Source organism: Opisthocomus hoazin, chromosome 8 (genome assembly GCF_030867145.1).
Source record: "Opisthocomus hoazin isolate bOpiHoa1 chromosome 8, bOpiHoa1.hap1, whole genome shotgun sequence".
Lineage (NCBI taxonomy): Eukaryota > Metazoa > Chordata > Aves > Opisthocomiformes > Opisthocomidae > Opisthocomus > Opisthocomus hoazin.
This window is the reverse complement of record NC_134421.1, coordinates 39,537,755-39,563,497: the sequence shown is the minus strand read 5'-3', so window position 1 is coordinate 39,563,497 and position 25,743 is coordinate 39,537,755. Positions and strand designations below refer to the sequence as shown.

The following is a 25,743-nucleotide window of genomic DNA, read 5'->3' as shown; positions in this document are numbered from 1 at the left end:
AACACATATCAGAGAGACTTAATTGCTGTTCATTATAATGCCAGCAGACTACTGTCCTATTTTTGATTTGTTGGTGTTATAAGTGTGTTGTAATGCTTCAGTCATGTTCATGAAGGACTAAATCCTCACTTGGATCTAGAGGTGTTGTCAGTGGTCAAGAGTCTCCCCTTGACATGGTAAGAAGTAAATCAGATGAGTTCATAGAGGAACATTAACACAGGACCCATGCTACTGTAAAATTCAAATATAGTCAGGGAGAAACTTCTCCACTTTCATTTGCCCATCATCATCACTGAGTAAACTGCAGTAAGTTTTCCTAGGAGTTTATTTTCTCCTTGTGTGAAATGGAGAACCAGATAAAAGTGGTCTGTAATACCAATTCAGAGAAACTAAATAGGCTTTCTTTAGTTTTGTTTACTAACGAAAGGCTTTCAGAGTGAACTATTTCTCAGAAAATCCCTGGCCATTCACTTGCTTATTCTGGAAACCACAGCAATTTCTTTATTACAGGATTTGGGGAGTATTTGAACTTATTCCTTTCAGTCTGGTTTCTAATCCTTTGACATCTCACCGCAAGTCCTGGGAGGGCAGTTTTCAATCAATCCAATCACATCCCTCGATCCATGCCTAGAGAGAACCCCACCCTGGAAAACAGCCTTAAAGTTGGAGGACAGACCTGCAGTGGAGAAGCAGAAGTGCTAGCACTCTCCCTTCACTGGCCTCACAAAGAGTAAAGAAAACCCAAATCCAGATAAATCTCTTGCCTTCCTCACACCTAATAAAGCTTTCCCATGCTCCCTCTCCCCTAGAAGGACGTGGTGTACAGGGAACAGTCCCTGGCGAGGCTTGGTATGCCTCCAGCACTCCCGGCTTCCCCAAATGCTCACCCAGGGAGCAGTACCAGGGGCTAGTTGAACAGGGCCTGTCACCAAGCGTTGGATGTGACAACTGCATGAAGCTGTTGCGAGTAGGCCAGAAAAGAGCTGCCCTTTCACTCAGAAACCTGTGCCATGGCTATATAGCCACTGATACCTATGATCTTTCTGTAGGAGGGCAGCCACAAAGGTGGCTTTAGTTTGTACCTCACACAACTCAGACTGCAAAGGCCCATGCTGTCCTCCTGCCACCCACCTTCCCACGTAAATGGACCAAGATTTCCACCCCGGTTTATACTGACAGCAGCTGCAAAGGTGTGCTGCTGTTCCATTTCTATCAAGGATATGATCATTTTCATATCAAAGCCAATAGCAAATTCCCCATGTAAAGCAGATTCTCTGAAAGATTACACATTTTTTCACGGAAAAGTCTATCTATTGTAGTCAGCTGTAATGGTGAGGGGGGATTACATACATTTGCTCAATTTGTAGTGCTCTTGAAAATACTAATTAAATCCAGATGCAGCTTTCACAAACTGCTCCTTGGGGCTACACCACGTTTCAATTTCTGTGTATTATACATATGTACACAAGGGTATGTGTATCTTTAAACACCCACAGAGAAACAAACACGCACACACTGAGGATACTGTAGAACTATGTATGTATAGTGCTGAGAAACTAAAGTGTACACATGTATGTCTTGCAAAGTTGACTAGATACTTTTGTGGTGTATGTGTGACTCGTTTGATATTACATACATTACCGCTGTATCCTGCCTCCAGCTGTGACCAGCAGAGGAAGGATATTAGAAGCTCAGCAAGTATGCAATGATCCTTCCCTAAAATACACTGCCACTGTCAAACGTAACAGATTTAGAGACCAGACCATTGCAGTCTGCCAGACATGCCCTTCTTGAATTTTTCTACACCTTAAGAACCCATCTTTACATGTGTCCTCCATAACAGCCTGTGGCAATAAGTAATTATTAGGATTTAAAATGTTACAACATAAAGAAGTCGAAATTTATACAGATGTATTTCAATTTTCAAAATCATATTTGAGATCATACACAAAAATCATAACCTACTGGTTACTGTCCTGATATTTATGACACAGTGAGACACAGACTCCATCCAAACAAAAATAAACTATCTGCAGAACAAAAGTCAAAATGCCACGATGGAGGTTTCTGCAAAGGGCAAGCTGGGTTCATATTTCTCTGAGGAGAGAACAGCTCCCTCACGACTCTCACCCTGAGCTCCCATCCTGCCCATGAAGCCCGGGGAAAACACTGGCCCTTCTTCCTCAAGCATGTATTCTGTCTTTCTTGCTCGAATTTGGTGAATTTAGATACCTTTTTCCAGGTAGCCTCCGAGTAATTTCTGATGCATCATCAGCCATCCTCGAGTTTACCAGAAGGTACAGTCTGACAGCAGAAGAGCTGGTACTTTCTCTTATCCCCACCGTGGGACGAGAGACACCAGCGAGGGAAGAGGCGTTACAGGGCTGGTCCTTGCCTCCTGGCCTCCATGCCACAATGGAGTTGTCAGCCAAGGATAGAGAGCATCAGATTATGTGACACCTTAAAATTTGTCTTGCCTGGCTGGTTGTTAACAGTCAATCAGCAAAACCTCCTGCTGGAGCCCCAAGGCGCCAATTAATTCCCGTACAGGCAGTACGCAGGGTACAGCTTAACACCTGTATTAGACTGATTTAATAGTGAAGAATCTACACACTCTAAGGCACAGTATGTGACTGATTTTAAAAGCCTAACTAAACAAAATTTAATGATGAGCAGAATGCTCACTACAAACAGCCACTGGGTCAAAAAAGTTGAAACTCGTGTTTGGGATAACAAATACTCACGCCCAACTGACTGGACTAGAGAATTTTTTTAGGAATACCCCATACTCCAAAGTGCATTCCAACTGTTCACACAAAATCTAAATTTCGGTTTGTGGATTAAAGGATTTTTCAGTACGTTGGGACAGGCAGCCGTTCATACGTTACAACAATTCTACCAAAATGAAATCAGTCAGTTTGCAGCCTGTCGCTCTGAATGTGCATGAAAAGGTTCAGTGCCCTGCTGACGTAAATGTGAATCTGTTACCAACTACTTCCTACGGTGCTGATTTGATTTTTGTTTTGCTTTGGGGTTTTTTTTTAAGTCTTTCCTTTGTATCCTAATATATAGTGATAAATGTCCTCTTAATCTGTGGAACAATCTTCATTTGCCTTCATGGCAGAGACCACCTTGAAGGAGCAAGTAAAAGCTTTAGTCATGGTTTCCATTTTTTCATTTGAATTCAATACATTCTAGTTAAATGGACAATTAATAGGTCACTTCCAAAATAGTAGTGTATCAGTCCTGGTTAATAAACAATCCCCACAGTTGATAATGGGCCTATGTATTCAGCAAGTCCCTGTATACACTCAGCTCATCCACTAAATCCCTTTTCAGGTAGACAGGGTTATATGGGAAGATGAGCTAGAATGAGTCTATAAAAGTCAGTTTCATTCACTGCTTTATTTTTCAGTCAAGTGCTTTAAATGGTGTCCAGAAAATCTCTTGGAATGTGAGACAGGAGAAAAGACTGGCACACAGAGTATTGCTTTATGGCCATACAAAAGGGCAACTGACCCTTGCCCAGGCCTTTTCAGTGTGAAATGGTTCCTAAAGTTCATCTGCACAGTGAAAAATTGTGGTGAGGTCGCGTGTGGATGAGTAAAGTGAAAGCAGTGATTGGTCATGGTGCTGTCAGCCATTGTGGGAGAGCCGGGGCCATGTAAAACGCTCTGTGGGAAAGTGTCAGCCCCCTAAAGAGGTGCTCAGAAACTTGCAGCTCATTAAACTGCCAGCATTTGCTGCCTCACTTGTCAAGAATATTCAACTTAGCAACTGCCCTTCTGAAACATTCATAAAACGCATGCACGTAGTCAGGAAGGGATTGAATGCAACTGTGATAAAAAAGTATATGCTGGAGCACGCATAAGCTCCAATTTTCATTTGGATTTGCAAGGCAATTTGTGCTTCTTCTCCATTTTGAAAGACTAGGAAATGCCTCTTCTGTTTGTATTCCTGACCCATAAACACATAAAATCATGAATATCCATTCTTACACTATGGTACGCAACCTTCACAATAAAGGTTAAATTTAGATTTGGATTAAATGGGAGTGCGTGCCAGGTCTTAATCCTGAACGTACAGTGTATACTGGCCAAAACTGTCCTCCACTTACTTCTTCAGTTTTCTACATTATAAGTAAAAAAAGAAAAACAAATTAAACATGTGCATGCATTTGACTGCTATGAAAAGAATGATTGTTTTAATTAAATAATGCTAGGGCTTCCTGAACCATAATTTATCCCTAAGAGACATTAAAATGCAGCATCCATTTTAAGATCTTTCAGCTCTTTTCTTTTCCTATTTGCAAACATTTATTGAGACAGATTTTTAAAGGAGTTACTGATTTTAAAGAATCTTTTCTGGCAAACTGAAAACAAGGAGCTTTCCTAGGCTAGCTCTGTCTGGGTGTCTCAATGCCATTAGAAACCTCTCACAATTGCTCAGTGTACTTAAGTTTGATAAATCTTTGGAAGCCCTCTGAATAGGATTGCTGTGATTTTACTAAGGAATTAGCTGCTGCCATTGCATCACCAATTAGTTTTCCAGAAGAGATTAAATCCCGCTGCTTTGGTTTACAGAATAACTCAAGCATTACTGATGAAGCATAAAAACTTACTTGGAAAAGCAGTGGGGGACGCAGGGTGCTGACAGGACCCACCGCAGCATGCTGAGTAGAATGGCGGGGCTCGCAGAAAAAAGTGTTTGCAAAGAGCTGCAGAGAAAGCATAGATCTAATTGATTATCCATTGAGCTTACGTGATATTCATAACAACAGTCCTCCGAAAAGTCAGTGTGTAAAGTCCTGCCCCACAAGTTCTTTTTCCTTTTTTGCAAGATGGTGATATTTTTCAGGCAAACAATGATAAGCCAAGTAACTGCTCTTTAATTTAGCAAGGTCATTTTACACATGTAGCTTACATGTAATATGCAAAACTCTCGATACATTTATCATAAGAATGAAACTCTGCAGGTTTGAAATTTACTTCTGTAATTGCTATAATTATGGGGTTTTTTCCTAAATATTTGGATTGAACACATTGTTTAAATAATATATCGTCAAAATAATGAGCACAATGCATCTGAAAAAGTTATATTAAATAACTCTAGTAAGCATGACACCCTGGAAAAACAGAATCTAAAAGTGAATCCTGTCTCTTCTGCTTGTGCTCCAATGCTGTTACTAGTACCCAAACCAATAAGGACTTTGATAAATAGGAAACTTTTATGAACAAATTCTACGAAATGCAATGACATGATCCAGCTGAGCTCTACAGGCACAAACTACAGGGCCTGATTCTGCTATCCTGATGGTAAACTTGTTCTTGCTGGGAAAGTGCTCTAAATTTAAATAAACCACTTGCTGAAGAAGTTTCTGCTTAATAAAATAAAAAATGGTAAAATCATGCCACAGAATTAAGTAATATTTGGCAAAATTTCTACAGAATTTTTGTAACCAATGAATCAAGTCTCTGTTACGTCTAAACAGTGCTTCCAAATCTTAGAAAAGCCTTCATTATCTAATAACTTTTTAATTTTTTTCTATAAAGCTCATGGGCTTTTCCATTAATCTTAATTACCTTTTAATTTCTGCTCATACTAGTCAACTACGAAATTTGGAATATTTTTTCTTTTGAAAATAGATACATCAAGCTTGCTAGAACTATAGGCTTGTAAAAGGTGATCAGTATCAAAACATTTACGTCACCTTCCTGTTTTGGTTTAGGTAGAAAACAAACAGCTCTATATTCTGTACTGTAGTTTGTCCAAATCTCTAGAAACAACTTGACTAATTAAAAAAAACCAGTAACTACATATCTAAATTTAAAAAATTTAGGAAATCAATAATCAGGAAGAAAGATAGTCAAACAGACAAATATATCTAACCCATGTTGTTAATTTTTAAAGGTTTTTCAACTAGAATTAAAAACAAAGAACACTCAAAATTAGGTTCCCGAGTACATTTGAGGGCATCGTAATAAGTTTTCTGACCGTCAAATCTGCTGATCTTCCAAAGCAATAAACTATTGCTGTAGAAGCCCAAGTCTAAACATTTTTAAAATGTTTACCTCTATATGTTTCTGAATTCTTACAAGCTTAGGCGAAAATCCCTTTAACTGTAATTACAAATTGATAAGCCTTTTATTACTACAGCTTTTCATCAACACTTTACTATTTCTAATGAAACATAAATATACTCCAAGGGGAATTAATTTCTTATTTTGAGGTGTATGCTTGCAAAACATTTACAAAAAGGAATAGTTTACATCAGGCATTAGTATTCTAAAACTTCTCTTTCACACGAGACCATCAAATGTGGAACTGTATCCTAGGGAGCTTAAAAGAGTCAAGAACATGCAGGCAAATTTACTTATCTCTACATATCCAAGGGGCTTCAATGCAGCTGGTGGGGTGTCTAAGTTGGAAAGCATTTGACTGTAACTGAAGGAGCACAGGAGATGGAGAAGGAAAACACCAGCCAGATAACTTCAGCCACCCTCCTGAACACGAGAGCTTGCTCTTGACAATACATTTTATCTGCCGCTATCGTTTTATCTGCCAGTTTCCAAACTCGCAGGTGAAGAGCTTTTCCTCCCTTCCTTGACAGCCATGTTCCTCATGCCATTATCAAGTTTCCCTTACAGTCATCCACTTCTAAAAATACATATACATATACATATACATATACATATACATATACATATACATATACAGAAGGTCCTACCCTACATTTCTCTGTTTCCTTTTCACACATCTCAAATATTTGTTGGCTGCCACAATGCCCTATTCCCTTTAATCGTTGCTCCAGCACCTTATTTGTGCCATACAACTTCCATCAGACATGTTGGCCTGTGTTTGAGATTCCCTGTTATGGTTTCTTAGCTCTCTCCAGTTCCTTGCTCTTTTTTTGATAATGCAGTGTTCATAATGCTATGTGATACAGCCAGAAGATATCTGGATAAATCAGAATTGAATAAGTTACTGCTTCAGATGGATAGCATGCTCCTGTAAATAAAGATAGAGGAATAGGAAAGGATAGGCTTTCGCCATTCACTAAACCTCTGAAGAAGCAAGCTGCAAGCATAAAGGTCAGGAGATGGATCAGGGTCAAAACATGACACATTCTGCTTAAGGAAACCCCAAACAAGTCACATATTTCCATGGATGTTGCTGGTAATGATTTAATGCACTAGCACAGCACCATGACGCACATGTGCCCTAATTCTGCTCAAGCTGACAGAAATCACGCTTCTTTCTTGGGTATTTTATTTAATTCCCTCAACCAACTGCTGCTGTCTTTTCTGCCTGCATGGCACATATCCCTCAAAGGCAGAACATTTGCCTAAGAAATAAGATACAGGTGATTCCTTCAAATAACTCTGAACCAAGTGGTTTCTGAGACCGTTTCTCAAGATTGAGTTATTCTAGACCCTGTGGAATAAACAATGGCATTATGTCTCCCTAAGCCTACAGCTAATGTGTATGTCTATTTTACAAACTTCTTTAACACGATCCAGCTACACTGATGCACAAGTGAATTGTACATTAGGTATAACAAACTACATCCTCAGGTCATGTCTGCTGAAGCTGTTGTACTCAAACCAATGTGTGGCAGTTATGCAGAGTTACATCAGTAAAAAATATGGCATAATACAGGGATACTCGACTTTACCTTAGGAGTCCTATGCAGAGAAAAATGTTAATTCTTCAAGCTAACACATGCAAGTGTGTTTTGTATCTTTGATAGAAAGAGCAGAGAATACTCATTGCACTAAATGGCTTCCATCGTCTGCATGAAACTGCATTAATAGAATGAAAATTACTCAGAGAAAAATTATGTATCTTACATGTGTTTCAGAATTATATTCAGAATTATACTGGGATTGTACATGTAGGAATGACACAATACCTATCAGTGCTGATGACAACACACAGAAAGCATTGCCTATGCTTTTATTTTCTGGGAACTTTTATCATGGCCACTCTACCAATATCTGTTGGTCAAGCGATCTGAAGCAAACATTGCTTGCTGTTCACATAAGGCTGAAAATTGCCGAAATGTCAGAATATTAGTTCTATATTGCTTGGCCAAAATGAAGTACACTGTAACCAAAATGCAGCTGTTGCTTCCAGCCATGTGGAATATACATTAACCATGGGCCAAATCCTAGTAATCCATATTCGAGATACCTAATTCTTTTACTGCTTAGCATTCCCATTTCATAAAAACACAGACTGTGTGGAACTAAGCATTTTGCAAGAGTGAGACTTCAGAGGTTTAGCTTCACAGATGCATGAAAATGAAGTATCAGAGTAGCATATAAGTGCCTTTTGACACTCCAAAAAACATACTATATGTGTTAAAAGAAAATTTATTGGGTCATAAATACAATAGGATGAAATATCTAAAATGAAATCAATAATTTATTTCTATTTTTCAAAACAGATTCTTTTGACACTGTTGCTGCATACAAAATTTTAGTAATAATGTTCATTTACATTCAGCTTTGTGAATTCAAAGCATTTTACAAACAGACAATAAAATGATACTAAACATGCAAATGGACCTCAAGCTCATCCAGTGCTAAAACTCAGAGACTAGTTCAGATACTGATATTTTAAAATATACTGCCAGCTCTGAAGGTGTTCTAAATTCAAAAGCCCTCCCATACTAAAAAGCCATGCCAACAGTGGGACTAGAAGCTTTCCCTGTAACTATCCACTATTTTGAGAGTAAGGTTCCTAAGCACAATTCAGTTCACATGGGTATGTAATTTTTAAATGGTCTATTATTCCAGACACTGTTTGCTTTTCCTAATCCTAGTGTTACAAAATTACTTGGGAAGTAGTGTAGGCCATTAGCCAGCAGGAAAGGGGAAACGGGCAAAGGTAAAATGGCTACTGAGGAAAAGTGAACCGACGCTCAACTTCTGCTATTACCCTTACAGGGCTCCTTCACTGCACATGCTGTTAGTTTGTTGGGTTTTTTATCAGCTAACTGATAAAAACGTGGTATAATCCTGTGAAGAGAGCTGCAACACCTCCAAAGAGTGTTCAGAAAGCTGCACAGAGCCAGCTAACAAGAAACAGTAAGCACAGGAACAGCCAGACTCCAAGTTGCATGAACATAGCCCTTAAATTCTCCAAGTATTGCTAAGCCCACATGAACTGCTTTCCACAGTGATGCCCAGGCTCCAACACTGCCAGGCAAATTAAAAATATTACCATTAAAACGATCCCATTTCAGCTGAGAAACTTGGATGGTTTCTGCCCATGGAATGGGCACAAGTAAACTGCAGTTTGCTGCCTACGTCCATTCTTGGCAGTGATTAAAGCAGGCTTTTGCAAAGCTGCAGGACAGTTTCATGCGATGAAGAGCTCTCTGCAAACAGCCCAGCAGCAGCTCTGCCAGGCTAGTGGTCCAGCTGAGCCACATGCCACCATTTCTGCTCTTGGACCACAAGCCCTGGGCCTCACAATGAACCATGGCTCTGTCCCCAGCAGCTACCGTGTTTAGAGTGCAATGCTCCAGCAGCAGCTGTGCAGCCCCAAAGCACAAAGGGGAGCCCCCGGCCATGAGAAGGGAGCAACAGTCACTGCCATATCCCACCAACGGCAATCACCACCACATGGACCTGGCAAAAGTTACCGCAAGAGCCTGTGGTATAGATTCCTCAGAGCTGGCATTCCAGCACTCCCAAAGTCACTGTCTATTCGCTTCCTGTTCATCCCTGTAAAGCACGGCTGTGTGAATGCTCAAAGAAGTCAAGCCAAAAGGGCAGACCAGAGGAGCATGTGCAGATCAGTTTTAAAATATTGGCAAGCATTTATAGAAATTGTTCTGAAGTTCTAAATATATATTTTGAAATCCTACACAAAAAGCGGATGTGAGGAGTGGGCTTGAATTTTTATGTTGGGTCTCGGTAGGGCTTTCAGAAAATAGCAGAGTAATCACACCAAAAAGGGCCTGAAATGTGCTAGCAGCATGCATCGTTTCCTTGCATCTGTAGCAACGCAGTGGCTGACAGAACCATGCTGTGGATTAGTGGAGATCATGTAAATCACTGTCAATTTTCAGAGGCATCATTCACATGCCTTACCATTAGGACATGATTTGCTGTATATGTATGATCGGTTTTTCTCCACCTGAGGAAACACAGATGCCTCAGTCTGGTGACAATGCCTGGTCAAATTTCACCTTTGTGACAACCCAAAGCAACAACCAAACCCTACACCATTTGCCAAAGACTCCGTTGGTCTCCTGGGGTCAGCAGCAAAGGTGGCTTCCACCCTCTCCATGCCTTGTACACAGCCTTGCTGTTGAGAAGAAAGATGGGGATCTGGAAAGCTGTGGATTTACCAGCTTTGTGCTTCTCCTGAAAGAGATGCCCACGTGCTAGTGTGCTTCAGCACTTTCTGCTTACCAGCTCTTGTCAAAAGGGGTGTTACTGCCATTTCTCTGTCTGAAAGTTCAGTGTGTTGCCTAAGCTCCTTCTCTGGGCCTCCTGTATGGGCAATGAGAAGAGATAAGTAGCTCTATACAATGATTCATCACCTTAAAACAGACATCTAAGAAGATAAATTGCGTCATCCTCCAGAGGTGTCTCTTTCTATTGACTATGGATTAGACAAGCTATTTAGACAACAATATTAGACAAGACACTATTTTTTTATTAAACATCTGAATTACTGTGACATTCTTCTCATTCATAGGTAACACTGAAAGAATACAATCCTCTGTACAGTCATAAAGACTCTGTAAAAAATGATGAAATTCAGCCATAAAGGCACTAAAGTTATTTTCTTTGACTTTCAACATATTACAATTTGTGTAGAAATAATTTCCTCAAGCAAGGCAAAATTAGGGTCATATGCTGCAAGAGGACAATTCACTGTCTTGTCATCTTTGCAGCCCTAATTTGAAATCTTACCATAGGTCAAAATGCACCATTTATTGCAGTGGTATGCACTGATTAGCTAAAATTTCCTGCCTGGACCAATCTGTACTTGTTGCAGTATTGCCAGCTCCAACCAGACAAAAGTCTTAAGACTGGCTAAACACTGTCTGAATGAAAAAATACCAAACAGTGGATTCTTTTTGTTTTTTGTTTAACAAATGAGGTTTTTAGTCTTTTTACGTTTGTACAAGGAAGTACTTTTTCAAGTTGAAATCTGAGATATTCACATAGTCACAAGACTCCAGAGGTGGGGACTTTAACAACACAAAATTGTCTAAGATTCATGCAGAAGAAGTAAAATCCTCAACATACATACAAAACACCTCTACAGAACTACGTGGTGTAACTTCAGAAACAGGCAATCTCTCAAGGGAAACTTTCATCAGCTTTTCAGCACAAAGCAAAGGCCACTTACCCTCCAACACAATGACTCATCTCAAAGAAACACAGACCAAGTAACTGAAAACATTTAGGTGCCTAACTTTATAAGGATCAGGGTCTACATATCTGACATTTGAAACAGCCTCTTACTGCTCTACATACCTGCACTGCTTTTCATTTTGAAAAAATTATCTTCCCAATTCTGCTATGGGTCACAACTGACCACAAAAGTACCATTTAGAAAATTTAAGAGTAAGAATTATTTTGCAGAGCTGTATTATACAAGAGCGCATAACACCTCTGGTGGGCAATGGAGGCAGAGAACTCGCCTTCCAAAATTCAGGGCAATTTGTGAAAAAAAAATCACAGTACAACGAAACCTGAAATCTGCACTCTAGTAGCGAACTTGCCTGATCACATTCATGTGTTTTCTAAAAACACAAAGAATATACTACAAGATTCAGATGACCAGCTCACTCTGCAACACAAAACAGATTTTACAGAAATTAATTCCCTAACTGTAGACATGACTGATTCCACGGCTTCCCTTCAATGAATTGCTTTTCTGCAAAGCCCACCACTGGTCCTCCTAGTGCGGCTTTGAGATCTTCTGGCAGCGCTTAAATCTTACAAAGGACCAAACTGGGGATCCTCTTCCTTTCTCAGAGACGGCACAGCACGAGTCGCCAGAGGCGAGAGCACTGCGCAGCCAACGCCCGTATTCCCTGCCAGGCCCAGGCTGCCAGGCTGGTGGCTGGCTCGGAGAGTAGCTGGCGCTGGTCTAGCTCTGGCAACCTTACAGCGAGGACAACGATTGTTCTTCAACAGCCACTTTGCAACCACTCTTCTAATTATGCTGGGCACCCCAAACTGATTCCATCAAACGGCTCAGAGAGTTAACTGGAAGCAGGAAAAAATGCTGCACACAGTCAGGGATTTCTGATACAGAAACTACTCCATCTCCCAAGAAAAACTTTTAAAAGAATGAAGGTGTTTCAGCGCTCCTGGCAATCGAGACATAAGAAAAGATGCCAAATAGATCTCCCCGCCCTAAAGAAACTATCTATCCCCAGAAAACACCTACAAAACAAGAAAATCTGGAGACTTGGTAGTCAGCTTGTTGCCTGAGTGAGGGTAGCACGTTCCAGAGGCTAGTGCAAGCCTAGAGGGAGCTGAGGTAAAACAAAAGTAGAAAGCCAGATTCTTGCCACATATACGCTTACTGTCATCCTTCTCCAGGGCAAATTACTTGAGAAGAGCAGTGGTTTTCAGAAAATAATTTCAGGTAGCAGAGTAACTTTGCATTTCTCAAGGAGGTCAACCTGACCTGGTGTCAGCCAATACTTCTGGAAACCAAGTCACGAGGAAAGATGTTGAGTAGACCTCTGTAAAGCACCTGTGCTACGGCACACTGCATCTCAGCATCCTCTGGATAATCTTCCTATGTCAGAAAACACTGAGGAAAACTATAAAGTCTTCTGATTTATCCAGATGATAATGATAAATCTGGAGTACAAGGAGAGGGACCAAATCCCAGGTTAGCAAGCAGAAACTGAGGACTTCCTCCACACCTAAGAGTCTATTAGCTTGCTCAGAACTTTTACCTGGAGCTTCCCTCAACCTTTAAGAGGCAGTGCAAGTATAAACTGCCTAGCTGTAATATGTTTCACCGGGAAACGCTGCTTTACAACACTGCATTTTTAAAAGCTTTTAGCCACACAGAACAGTCTGGGCATCCAGTGCTTACAAAGCACAACCAGATTCTGCACGGCTTTACGCAGTCAGGGCTATGAACACACGCTCTCTGCAAAGTTCTCACAAAGCAGAAGACAGCATTATGCACGTACTTTATTGCTGCAAAAGGTCTTGAAAGAGAAGAATCAGGCCCATAATGCACAGGTTAGGAGAAACTCAGTCCAGCTAGACAGAAACACAGCGCTCACCATGCCCACTGCAGCTAGCGGGCCATGCTCAGTGTCTCACTACCAGCACTTGGACTTCAGAGCAAGACGCCAGAAAGCCGGCAGGAATCCCAAGCTAGTATAAACCAGCACACCATCACAAAAGGCAAGAGAGTTTATGATCTAGCAATAATGCTCCTTCTGTTTTTCCTTCTTAAGTTGTATGTAATTTGCTGCTTGTTCATGTGGTTGTACTCTTAAGTGAAAATAAAATTAATTTTTAAAACCTATGATTTGATTACTTTGCAGTTTTAAAAATCAGTGTAACAATGGAAAGTGGTGATTTTAATTTTTTACAGACAACAAAAACATATTTGCTTCAAGCCCAGTCATTAGATGATGTATCTTATGGTGTGATATTTTGCGAGTACTTTTTCAGTTTTTCATTTAGGATAATTTTGGAGAAGAACTCTCAAAATACGTATGCAGATAAGCACTTTAAATGGAAGAACTAAATCCTTTGAAACCTGTAAATTATGGGAATGGAAACTTGCTGATAAAACTCTGCTGCTGAGGAGTTTACAAAGGGAAAAGCTACCATGACCAAATGTCACAGATCAAGAGTGCCATCCCACTTGGTCTCCTTTGCAGCCATGGATAAGGCTTTTCCAGCTTACAGCAAGAACACAGGATTTTCATTCTTTAGCACTTTGATGGTGTGTTAAAAGCTACATTAAAATGGAGTGCTTTCTTCATGTCTTTCCTTGATAGGTGCTGTGGATGTGTGTTGGTTTTGGAACTGTAAAAAGGTTCAGCTTGTTCAGTTCAGTCCCTGATGTGATTTTATATTTCTTCCTTTCTGAGAACTTTGGTGACCTTACCAGAATTTGGGCCTATAGGAGCAATACAGATTACCGACTCAAAAAAATCTGACCTTTTTCAATTCTCTTTTCTACGTCTTTTTTTTTTTTAAATTTTAAAAATCCTGGATTATGGCAAGATGGTTTGTTAGAGCACTTTTAGTCCCTGCATGATCTATAAAGCACTTGCTAGTTCAGAAATATTAAAAAAACATTTTATCATGTTCTACAGTCTCATTAAAACTTAGACCAAAATTTTCCAAAATGCCGTATGATTTGAGGGGTCCAAATAGGAAAGAGTTTATTCCTCAAAAAATTCACAAAAATCAGTGAACACTCACAAAAATCAGTAAATTAAAAAACCCTACCTAGTACAAACTCCTTAGCTAAAATACCTTCATTAGTCCCTCAAAGCTAAAATTCTTATTCTGGCAAAACACTCTTTTGTTCCTGTCACTGCATAAACAAGAAATATAACACACAGACTGACCACCCCAGCCTTACTCACAAATGCAAGTGCCCAGTCTGAACAGTTCCCCCAGTGTACACCTACACTAGAAAGAAGAGACTCCTTAGAAACCACAAAATCTGGCTTAGCACACCAGTTCAAATCTAATTTAAATTTATTAAAGTTCAGACACCTAAGAGCCCTCATCACTTTAAGACGTGTAATTCAGATCAGAATCAACAGACCTCTGTTAGAATATAGACACCTTTGTTGTACATCTACATTTGCAGGAGACTTTTTTTCCGAGTGCATAATGCATGAGGAAACCCAGCATTTCCCACTGCTCAAACATAACAGCCTGGTGCTTTTGTGCAAAGCTCCCTCTGAAATCCCGGGGAGGTGTGGGATCAGAAGAAATGTAGGATCGGGCTCCGAATCACTAGGCAGACCTACAACACTTTCCTAAGTTCACAAGTACCACTGTAGGCCAATCAAATAAAGAACTAATCCTGGAAGCAAGCATTTGAAAAAATTGGCATTCGGGAACTCCTGTAATACTTAGAAAAAGTTCACCTATAGCAGTGGGTGCTGGGGCGCCTACTATCTCCCCTTTTACATGTGCTCTGTACGCATAAATGTAGCATTTTCTCTAGAGCTTTTTCTTGGGGGTGAAGAATACGCACCTAATTCCAGAAAGATGATACTTGTCCTATTTTCTGCCCTGGCCTATAGTTGGTTAAAATAAACATATTTAAATAACTGATATACTTAACACTTTCTGCAGCTGTGGTCTGGAATAGTTGGAAATATTAATGTACACTTCTTTGACTCTCTCTTGCCTACCTTTAAAGTACATCATGCTAAAGGATCAAAAACTGTTTGGGATTTTGCAGAACAGTTTGCAGGATTTAATTCAAGTAAAATTATGTTTGAAAAGAAAACAACTGTTATTAATTCTGGTTCTAAAACGAGCCTTTTGGCTTCATACCTTAGAGCCTTACTTCAATAAACATGATTCTGTTTGTCTTATGTACAATTAAAACTGCATGATCACATATAACAACTCTGAAGACAGCACACAAGACTGAAATGAATTTATATATCATAACGGAAAGGCAAAATACAAGATACACAGCGAGTCATTTAATACTGAATGTTATAAATCAACTTTGAATTCAACTTCCAACAGCTCCCCGACTGCCAGAGCGCGCATTCCTGCACTGCGCCGTGAAGCAGCTCCACGTCCAGCCAGCGCGCGTTTCTGCGAGCCCCAGGCCGGTCCCGCCGCCCCGACCGCTCCCCGCCGAGCGGCACGGCCCGGCTCGCCGCCGCGGGCCTGCCGAGGGGGGCGGCAAGGCGGCGGCAGCCCGGGCCGTGCCCAGGCCGGGACCGCTCCCCTCAGCGCCCAGCGAGGCGCGGGCTGGTACCCCAACACCCCACCCGACTGCCAGCTACAGACCTTCTACACAGCGTTAAAGATTTTTCTCCTTATTTTGCGCCCTTGGTTTTGTCAAAACTTCCAGAAAGTTGCCTGCTTTGCCTGAGCCGATTTTCTTTTTGGTAGGAAGAGCCCGGTCCCTCCGCCCTCGCTGTCACCCAGGGACGGGGCGCCCGGGGAGGGGACAGCTGCCTCCCGCCTCCCGCGCTGTCGCTACCGCGGGGGACGCGACCGCTCGTCGTTCTCCCCAAAGCAGGAATTCCAGACCCTCCCGGAGCGCCTGTTGGCGGCGAAGCTCCTGCACCATCCCTTCAGGCTGGCAAGAACTCGCAGACCTGACGGAACGGCGATTAATGGCTGTGAGGAGCGCCCGTCACCACCAGCGCACGGCTCCGCAGGTGCGCCGGCCCGCGCCGCTCCAAGCCGCCGGCCCGCTGCCCTCACGGCCGGCCGCTCGCCCGCGCCCCGGGGTCCCGTCGCCAGCGGCCCGCCGGCAGCACCCCCCCCCGAGGGGAGGGCGTCCCGCCGCCTCCGGGCTCGCCGGGGCGGAGGGGAACGGCCGCGTCTCTCCCCGTCGCGCGTAGGCGCGGAGCCGAGCGGTCGCGAAGCCCGTTCTGCCCCGTCTCCCCGGCGGCGGGACGCGGGAAGGGGCCGGCGCTCACCTGTGGCCGCCGGCGGCAAGACGCCGCCTCTCTCCGCCGCCGAAGCCCGCGGTGGCGGGCGGCCGCTGTCCGCCGCGGAGGAGTTAAGCGCTTGGAAAGCCCATTTCGTCGGGTAGGGACCCCCTGAGGGGCTGATTTGTTCCGCCGCGGGGCACAGCTTGAGGGGGACGGGGCTCGCGGGGAGGGGACGGAGCTGGGCAGGGCTCGGCGGCGACCCGGCCCGCAGCAAGTTCTCGATGAGGAAACTTTTGCCCAGGTTGCCGAAGCCCGGCGCCGCGGGCAGGTTGAGCAGAGCCGAGGAGCCCACCAGGTCCCAGTACAGGGCGCTGGGCAGCATGGCGAGGGCTTTTACGCCCCCTCGCCCTGCCCGGCCCGGCCCGGCCCGGCCGCCGCGGCCCCTCGCTGGGCTGGGACGGGGCGCTGGGCTGCGGGGCCGGGCGGGCCTGCGGGACGCGTCGCCGAGGGCTGAGGAGAAGGGAGCGGGAGAGCTCGGCGGGGCTCTCCGCGGAGACGGCTCGCTGCGCGCGTCCTCGCCGGGCTGGAAGGTGTGTCCAAGCGCATTCATTATGTCAGCCGGGGCCGGGGAGTGATGGACGCGGCCAACAATGCCGCCGTGCCCGGCAGCCCCCCGGGGAAGGGGGGTAGGGCGGGGAGCTGAGCGTCCTGGCGCGGGGTGGCTGCCCTGCCGTACCCGCCCCGGCCTCCCGCTGCAGGGCTGCACCTGTGCGGAGGGGAAGGGAAAGGCCTCCGGCCTCCGGCCCGGCGGGGAGGTGGCTCCGGTGCTGGCCGCGGCGAGGTCACGTCGACCTAATGATCCCATGAGGTAATGGGAAGATAGTCATTAGCTCACTCCCTCTGGGCATTTTTATCTGGCCTTTTTTTTTTCTTTTTTCGCCTTTAGTTACCCACACAGATGCACGCTGGTTTTTCAACATTTGTCTTAATAAATCTGATGAGGATCAGCGCAGTGCTGTTAATTGTGTTTTCCTTGAGATGTGGGACGATGCTTTCTGTGGGCATAAACACCCATTGGCGGGGGTGGCTCAGTTTCTGCTTCCTTGCATGTATTCTTATTTTCTTACAAACCGTGTAATGTGGCAAAGATGTCTCACTTTCCAGCTCAAACACAGATGCAGAAAGTTAAAATGGGATGCTCTTCCCAAAGACCTGAAAGCACCTCCCTGTTTCGCAGAGAAAGCCTTTTATTTCAAAGCATTTGTTCACCAGTCTCATCTTGGGGATATTCCCTGCAAAATCCTCTGGAGCAGGTGCGTCCCTTATTTTTGTATAGCAGTGGGGGCGTCACCCCTTGGACGTCAGGGTAGTTCATAGCTAAAACCAGCTGGAGAAGTGGGTCCTCAGGCAGCAAAACTAGGAGGATGGTCTAACTGATGCGGGACTAAGTAGTAACCGTGGGAGATGTGAATGAAGCGCTCGGATGTCCCAAGCTTTCCTTCATATCCTTGGGTAGATTGGCCCTGCCGGAGTTTTGGCACTTACTCCCTTGGCAGCAAGAAGATGTTACCTGTGGTGAACAGCAACCCAGGAGTTGATAAGAATGCTTCACACCAGGGGCCCATGTAGTCTGACCTTCTACCTTCAGGAGTGCCTCAAAGTATGAGGAAGAATAAGACCAAGATGAGCTTATCTGATAGTTTTACCTTGATACACTCCCATTATCTAACTGTTCTCAGCTGAAAGGATTTCCACAGCTTAAGCACTTAAGTTTACAGATCTGAAGGCCTTAATCTTTGTAAATTCAAGATACCAATGCCAGTATTTTGCCTGTGAGCATTCTGAGACCGAGTTGCCTCTTGCCATAGAAAAGGACAGAATCTAGCCTGGCAGATCCCAAAGTACATCTGAAGATAATATGCATCACTGCAATATTAAGATTCACAGATACATATTAATCATGTTTCTAAGGGAAAGAAGCGAGTCGTCCCAGGAGAGCACCTGCTTTTGAGCATTGCAAGTAGCTGCCTTTCCCATTACCCCTCATAAATTTGTTTACACTTAATGATTTATTCTGTCTTTCCTTTCACTGATCGAGTTCTAACAGAGTTCCCAAGAGCCTGAGACACTGAAAACCATAATTCAACACTTGGGAAAGTGCAGTTAGTCCATCCAGCTGTGCTGCATGAATAAAAGGTATTCACCAAGGAAGAGACGGTTGTCAAAGACAGTAGCCTTCAAAGACCAGCTTGGGGTTTGGTTTCTTCCAAAGCCATTTCTCATGCCAAAGTGGCTACTATTGTGTGAATCTCAGCTGTGTAGTTCTGTAAAGTATGATTAGGTAGTTGCGCATTTCTGTGAATTACAAGCCCAAAACATGTAGCATTTGACAATTTGCTCTGCTCCATGGAAGAGAGAGATCGGTTGCCATGTGATGGGTTAACAATTCATGTCAGGTTTCGTCAGTAGTTCCAGGGTTCAACCCATTCATTGCAACGTGTGTTCAAGCAGTTCCCTTCCTCTCTCCTATTTTTGTTTATCAGTGGCCTCTCACTCATATTCTGGCTCTGCTCTCATAGCTGTACCAACAAAGCACCATGAACCAGATCAGAGAACTCGTCCAAGTTTTCAATAACACAGAAAATACTATTTTTCAAGAGATTCCCAGTGCAGACCTAAAGCCATTGGTGTGAGCTTCAGTAGGCGTGGTACAGTAGAATAGCTGAATGAACTCACTAAACCAGGGCAGCCTCTGAGCACTTTGTCTCTGAGACATATGCCTGTGGCCCTGCTGAGTAATAGCTAGCAAATTTTGTCATAATTTTACTGGATTCTGTGTATGACACTTCAGAGACATCTATCTGAACTCATTATTTCCAACTTTGCTTTTCCGGCAAAAATAATGCCACACTCTCTCTACTTGCTGCTTGTAAGCTTTGGAGTGACATATTCCAGCCAAAGCAATAATACACAAATCCTGTCAGTGACATGCACTTCTTGAGAATGATCCTGAAGTTCTCTGGCAAAAACAATGCCCTGGACTTAGGCATCTAAATGCACTTCTAATAAAAGAATTTTCTGCCATCTTCTAAGTTAGATGCGTCTTCCAGAGCCTTGGAGGTGGGTGTCTCACACTGTTTTGTCTGACCTAAGCATGGTAGACAGCAGTCTGCAAAAGTACATTCTTCAAAGTAATAGCAAGCTTGGCAAGCTCAGGCTGGGTGGTGTCATCACTGCAGAGCTGCTGTAGATTTTTAGGCAGATTTTGCTCTAAATTTCCCCTCCCCACTCAAAAATCCCTCCCTTGACATTGTGATGATGATCATATATGGGGGATCATATATGGGGAGGAGGAGTGTCCTGGCCTGAGAAAGCAACTCGCTGTCAGGTTGTGCTAACCGGGGTGCAAACCACTCTGCTTAGTTCCAGCCCCAAGATACCACAGAACAGCAGTGGCAGAAGTAGCACAAGTACTCAGCAAACTAGGAGCACAGCTCCAGCTCTGCAGGAGGGATTTAAGTTTTGACCATAAGTTTGTTTCTTTGTTCTTGTGCCATCCCCAGACTATTCTGACTTACACCTGCTGCTTGGTGTACCATGAAGCTTAGGACACAGTTCAAATAAAAAGTATGGAACCTGCCTGATGTGAGGCATGAACCTGTTATAAGCTGACTTCTTATGCGTAGCTTACACCAAATAATGTTGCAGTGACTTACACTGTGCAGACTTTTTCTGGACGAGCATTTCCTACACTGCTTTATGAATGGGTCTCCCACAGGCAGCCTGGGGAAGCCTTTGGTATCTCTTTCCAGGAAAGTGCAGGGTGCGGACAGAGAGGAAAATTAGATTTGTGCACTCTGGCCAGGCTGGGGTCCTGTCACAGCTCAGCATTTTCTCCATTTGGCTTGGAAATATTTTATGTGCTTTGGGAGACATAGGCAGCATTCAGAAAACAGAGTAGGAAACTATGCTGCTGTCTTGCTCTGCGTGCAGCAGACATGGGCAGCCTCAAGGAGAGCCTGGGTGGGCTTGTGCTGGGTACGGGCTTCCACTGTAGCTGACCACACAAGCCACTTGCAAGCCTCCCAAACCTCAAAAGCCACAGCTGCCTTACAAGGGAGAAGCAAAACTGGCATCCAGCCCACAATGTTAGAAGATTTGGGGCACCCTGTTGTTGCCATTTTAATTTCTGAGGAGGCAGTTCGCCTTGACACTTACTTCTCTTCCTGACTCCTGCTGGGTTTTTTTTTACAGTCCTGACATCCTGAAAGCAATATAAACTTTGCCAGGTTAGTCAGGCTTTTGAGAAGTCTAGATTTAGCTAAAGCATTTCACAGCACTCCCGGCTGAACTTAACCATTCACCAGGAAACTCTGCTGTGCTTAGGAATCACCATCATTCTGAACAAACACAGATGGAATTAGCAGTCTTTCAATCCAGTTCCATAAAAAGCTTCAAGAGCTCAGTTTCAAATGACTGAAGTCATTTCCGTCAAATCTGACTTGGCATTAAATCTCAGCAAGTTGCAAAAAAATACACAGAAGTGAAATGCTGAAGTGTGAAAAGAAATTGATTCCTTGTGAAGTTATGTTGCAGATGTGCACAGCATGCACCCTGACATTCGTGCATGATTTTAACACATGTTGAAAGCTAGCTATATGGATGCGACTCAAGCTTTTAAAACTATGCTTCTCCGTGCAGAAACCACACATGGAAAACTTCAATCCTACAGGATTTTACTTGGAAATTTCATTTTCATAGTTTGGAATTTTTTTCACCTCTGTGACATACCAGGAATAAAGCGGAGCATGTGAAAGAGTGCTTATGTAATGGAACTTGTAATTCACATTTAATTAGACAGTAGCAGGATCTACTGCTCCCACTCTGATACAAAGGATTCAGAAGGCAGTATATAAAACATACAGTAATTTCTCAGAAGATGACTTATATTCCTAAGAATAAATCATATTTACAGCTCTGCTGATGTGAAATACAGAGCTTATCCAATAGTCTGTCCAGCATTGTCTTCTATACCTTGGTATGATTTACAGCAGTGTCGATACTTAAGGCATCTGGTGATATAAAAAACAGAGCAAGGTGTTTTCACAATGTCTTGGGTATTTCACACAGCTTCTAGTGAGTACCTTCATCCTCTTGGGAAAGCAATGGTGTTAGAGACTTGTGTAGTTTTTTTTAAAGAATGTTGTTCAATATTGGATTAACCAGCTGAAATCCAAGTAGTCCTCAAAAGTACCAGCTATTTCTATGATCAGAGCACTGCAGTCCTCTCACAGATCATAGTTTCAGGCTGTATTTTTAGCAAAAGACTAAATTATTAAATGTCCTTCTAACAAGTTACAGATTTAACTAGTTTAAAGAAGGCGAGAGAGTCACAGTTTTCTTTATTTCCCCTCCCTTTGCAGGAGGCTTCCTCTGTCCATTCTCTCCTATGGTTCATCTTCCCCCTATTTCCTGTTTTATGGCTGCTGCCACAGTTCCCAAAGCTTTAACATCTTCAGGTCAGAGGGTGCAGCATGCTGCTGCACTGCTCCAGCACAGGTAAGGCTGTCTCAAGAGAACTGGGACAGATGAACAGAGTTTTTCTATTCCCCGCATATCTTTCAATTACTGTACTAGTTTCTCTACTGCATCTAGAAGGGCCCTACAGGGAGACACATGCAGATAATGCTATTAAAAGAGAAATCAGTTACCATCATATTATCAGAGGGCGTGTACCCTCTTCATGCTTCCTTTGAAAAAAACAACTTCAGTTATTTGTAAAACATTATTCCTCAAACATTAGAAATAATTGTTTCCCAAAAAACAGTAGAGAATCAAGTTGGCGGGGTGCATATGAAAAAGACAATATTTGCCCACTTACTGATATCGTTACAAACGTGAGGTGTGTTACTGCATTCAGAAGGATTTTACCATTTGAGAGGTGAAGGTTCATAATTTGGTGAGGTCCCAAATGGCTGACTTGGATGACTCTGGCACTTCGTAACTGAAGTGTTAGGTAGTATAATGAAATTTCAAGGCAAAGAAAAACACAAATAGCTTCTGCAGTTGTGAAAGAAGTAACATCTTGACAGCTAGGTCTCAACCCAACATTTACAATACAATTACGTGGTCCATTAGTCAAGCAAAAGTCCCGCTCAGGTAACACTGCATAGAAAGTACTGGACTGGTGTCCTGTGGCAGTTTCTCTTCACCGCACACCATCATAACATCACGGACATTTTATTTTTTTCACCGAGACAAGCAAGGGTGTTACCAGAATAGCAAGAAAGAAATCTAAATTCAGAGCAAAGAGGACAATGTGGTCTGAGCTGGACATGCTTTGCAAGTGGTGCACAAGAAGCAGAGGTTTGGCCACATTTTGCGTAATAACAAGCAATTAAATAAAACAGCATTGTTGTTGAATATAACCATTCATTTATCCAAGGACAACATCTTTTCTCTTTCTGCGGGTGGAATGACTGTAATCTATTTTCAAAGGAAGAATGGTGCAATTGCCAGTTTGGTATTAGTAATTGAGCACTTTGCCTGCACAATTTAGGGACCATCTTTTGTGAAGGTCTAGCCAAGGTGTTACTGAAGAAAACAGTAGCATTTCAGCTTGGTGTTCTTGAAAGGTTCAAGCCTACCTGAACCAGCTAGCTGAAAGGTTACATGCCGTGCTGATCATGGTAGCTGAGCACCACTAAAGTCAAGATAATCGTTCGTATTAGTTAGGCTTTTGGAGAACTGGCCCTTATAATTTCCCAAAGGAAATCTCACTATTTAGCTATCAGAGTTTTGCTATGTTGTCGCAATTTTTCTGCTCACAAAGCAACCTTTCATTATCATGGTAAACAATAACAGATTGAAGCAAAACCCCCAAATATCCTGCTTCTTAGGAAAGAAGCGTAAATGCTTCACAAACAATCTGGGGGGCAGGGAGAGAGAAGAAAAGGTCTGTGAAGCTGCAGTAGGGGTTATGGTCCAGCAGGCGAGTAGGTGGGAAATCTTGCATGGCTGCTGACTGCCGGACAAAACTTTTATTGCTATGAGCAACACAGAGACCGGGCAGCCTGAGCGAGCACACTGACCCAAAGGAAAGAGAAGAGAGCTCAAATCTACCCACCCAGAGTTCTCCTAGTGGCTTCAGTGGGGCAAACTGACAGACTGAGGCAAGGATCCTGCTAAGTAATCTCCAGAATGATATTTTGCATTTCAGTAGTGGTTTCTGGGAAAGTGTGCCTTAAGTGGTGCAAGCCTTTTTTATGGTTGTGTTTTACTTTGGTTTTCCCAGACGTGACTCTTTGACATGTGTAGGGCACCATGCCATGTGTGTCACATCTTTCCTGCACATGATCTATAGGTCTGTAAAATTCCCCTGTTTTTCACAGGAAGGGACAGTAATCCAGTAAAATCCAGTAAAAGCAGGATTGAAAAAATCGTTCAGGATTAAATACTCTTTTATTGAAAATTAAATAACTTCATTTCTGGAAATTCTTTCTGTTTATGAACTAGAGTTATCACAGAAAACCATTAGCATTTATTAAAATTCCTCTGGAAGTTTTTTGTTCACCAGACTATTGAAAAAAATATTTTTCTGGTTGTTCCCTATATGAATAACAAAAAAGAAGTATTTTCTTCTGTGTACCGATTTCTTACCAACAGTGCTCTCCTCCATTGTTTCCAGAGCCCAAGGTACCTGAATGTTGCAGCGCTTATCTATACGACTTCAGCCTTGTCTCATGTGAACGTCTGCCAGGCAGGAACTGGGCTGTCAGCTTCATCCCGTCAAAAAGCCTTCCAGTGCCATGAGCTGAAGGCAGGTTCCAATTGTTAAGTCATTCTGGCCCGGACTGAATTTAAAGGCAGGCTCCTGTAGCTAGCGGAAGTTGCTGGAGGCAACGGCTCAGCAAAAGGCATTAAAATCATATGTCTCATAATTATTCTTTTGACTCAATTACCCATTTACTCTTTATTTTTATATCCAGTGGAACCTGAGGCAGCAAATACTGCATAAGGGGAACAAATCCTGTATAATAGTTCTTGTTTTGGTACATTCACTTAGTGGTGATTTATTAAGGGCTGCTGAATAAGCCTGATTAAAATGCATAAACAGTTCTGAACAGTAAACAACCATGTCTAAGGATGAAAAAATGGGACCCACATGCTGTGCATGGAAATTGCCCTTAACAACATGGCCTATTGTTGAACAGATAGGAAGCCAAAGGTTGCTTGTAATCAAATTTGAAGTTTCCCATCACTTATAAAAGCAACACTTCCTTGTGTAAATGTTTCAATTTGTTGTTGTTAAAAACTGCTTCCTGACTTAATCCCTACAGGAACCCATGATTTCTTTGATTGTCAGGTAGAAAGACAATTTCAGATAAAGTAACTTTTAGATGTAGTCAAAGTACAATAAATACGCTTAGCACAAGTGTTCCTGCAGCAATAAAGCCTGCATAGTTTCCTAAGATTAATTAGAAAAAATGACCCATTGCATCAATTTAATCTCTTCTGAAAATTTACTCTGTTTTTGCAATTAAAGCAATGCAAAATAGCAGAGATATATAGAGCACAGCAGTACTAACCCTCCTAACTTTGCATGGCAGCTAGAAGGTCTCTGCAGAGTTTTAATTTTTTCCTTGATTAACAAGGTTAATTAATTAATTACAGACATTTTCATATTAAATATCTGATCTAATGTACATTAAAAAATATAGTCTTTCCATTGTTGGGGGGCTTTGAGTCATGCTTAGAGCAAACACCAGTACATTTAAAAAAAGAAAAGCTGCTTTTGATTACTCTGACAAATACAGGTTCGGAGCAAGGAAACCCACATCCTAACTGAACTAGAAAGGCCATTACATTTCCCTCTGGAGGCAACGGGAGCTTTGCCAGAGGCTTCCAGGGAGCCAAGATTTCACTGCTTGTATTTGAGGTCTCTGGACAAAATGATGTCTCCCTATCACAATTAAAACATTTTTTTCCCATAACAAATAGGAGCAAATTGTATTTAACTAGGTCCTCCTGTATACAACATGATTCTCTATTATCTGTCATCTTTGAAAGGTGCTAGAGACGTAGAGATCCATAACAACTGGAGAAAGGCAAGTGTTGCACTCATCCCCAGAAAGGAC

The 25,743-nt window shown here is 42.7% G+C and overlaps 1 protein-coding gene and 1 long non-coding RNA gene across 2 annotated transcripts in view; one reads left to right on the top strand and one right to left on the bottom strand.

The window, feature by feature from the left end:
* Positions 1-17,430, bottom strand: part of DBX2 (developing brain homeobox 2) — a 22,917-nt gene extending 5,487 nt beyond the window's left edge. The window contains exons 1-2 of the mRNA XM_075428542.1: positions 16,652-17,430; positions 4,622-4,717 (exon numbers count right to left, since the gene is read on the bottom strand). Of these exons, the coding sequence (XP_075284657.1) occupies positions 4,622-4,717; positions 16,652-17,216 (661 nt within the window). The 5' untranslated portion in view covers positions 17,217-17,430. The remainder of the gene's footprint in view (positions 1-4,621; positions 4,718-16,651) is intronic.
* Positions 16,546-25,743, top strand: part of LOC142362191 (uncharacterized) — a 26,233-nt gene continuing 17,035 nt past the window's right edge. Inside the window, exon 1 of the long non-coding RNA XR_012764786.1 lies at positions 16,546-16,763. This is a non-coding gene — a long non-coding RNA (uncharacterized LOC142362191). The remainder of the gene's footprint in view (positions 16,764-25,743) is intronic.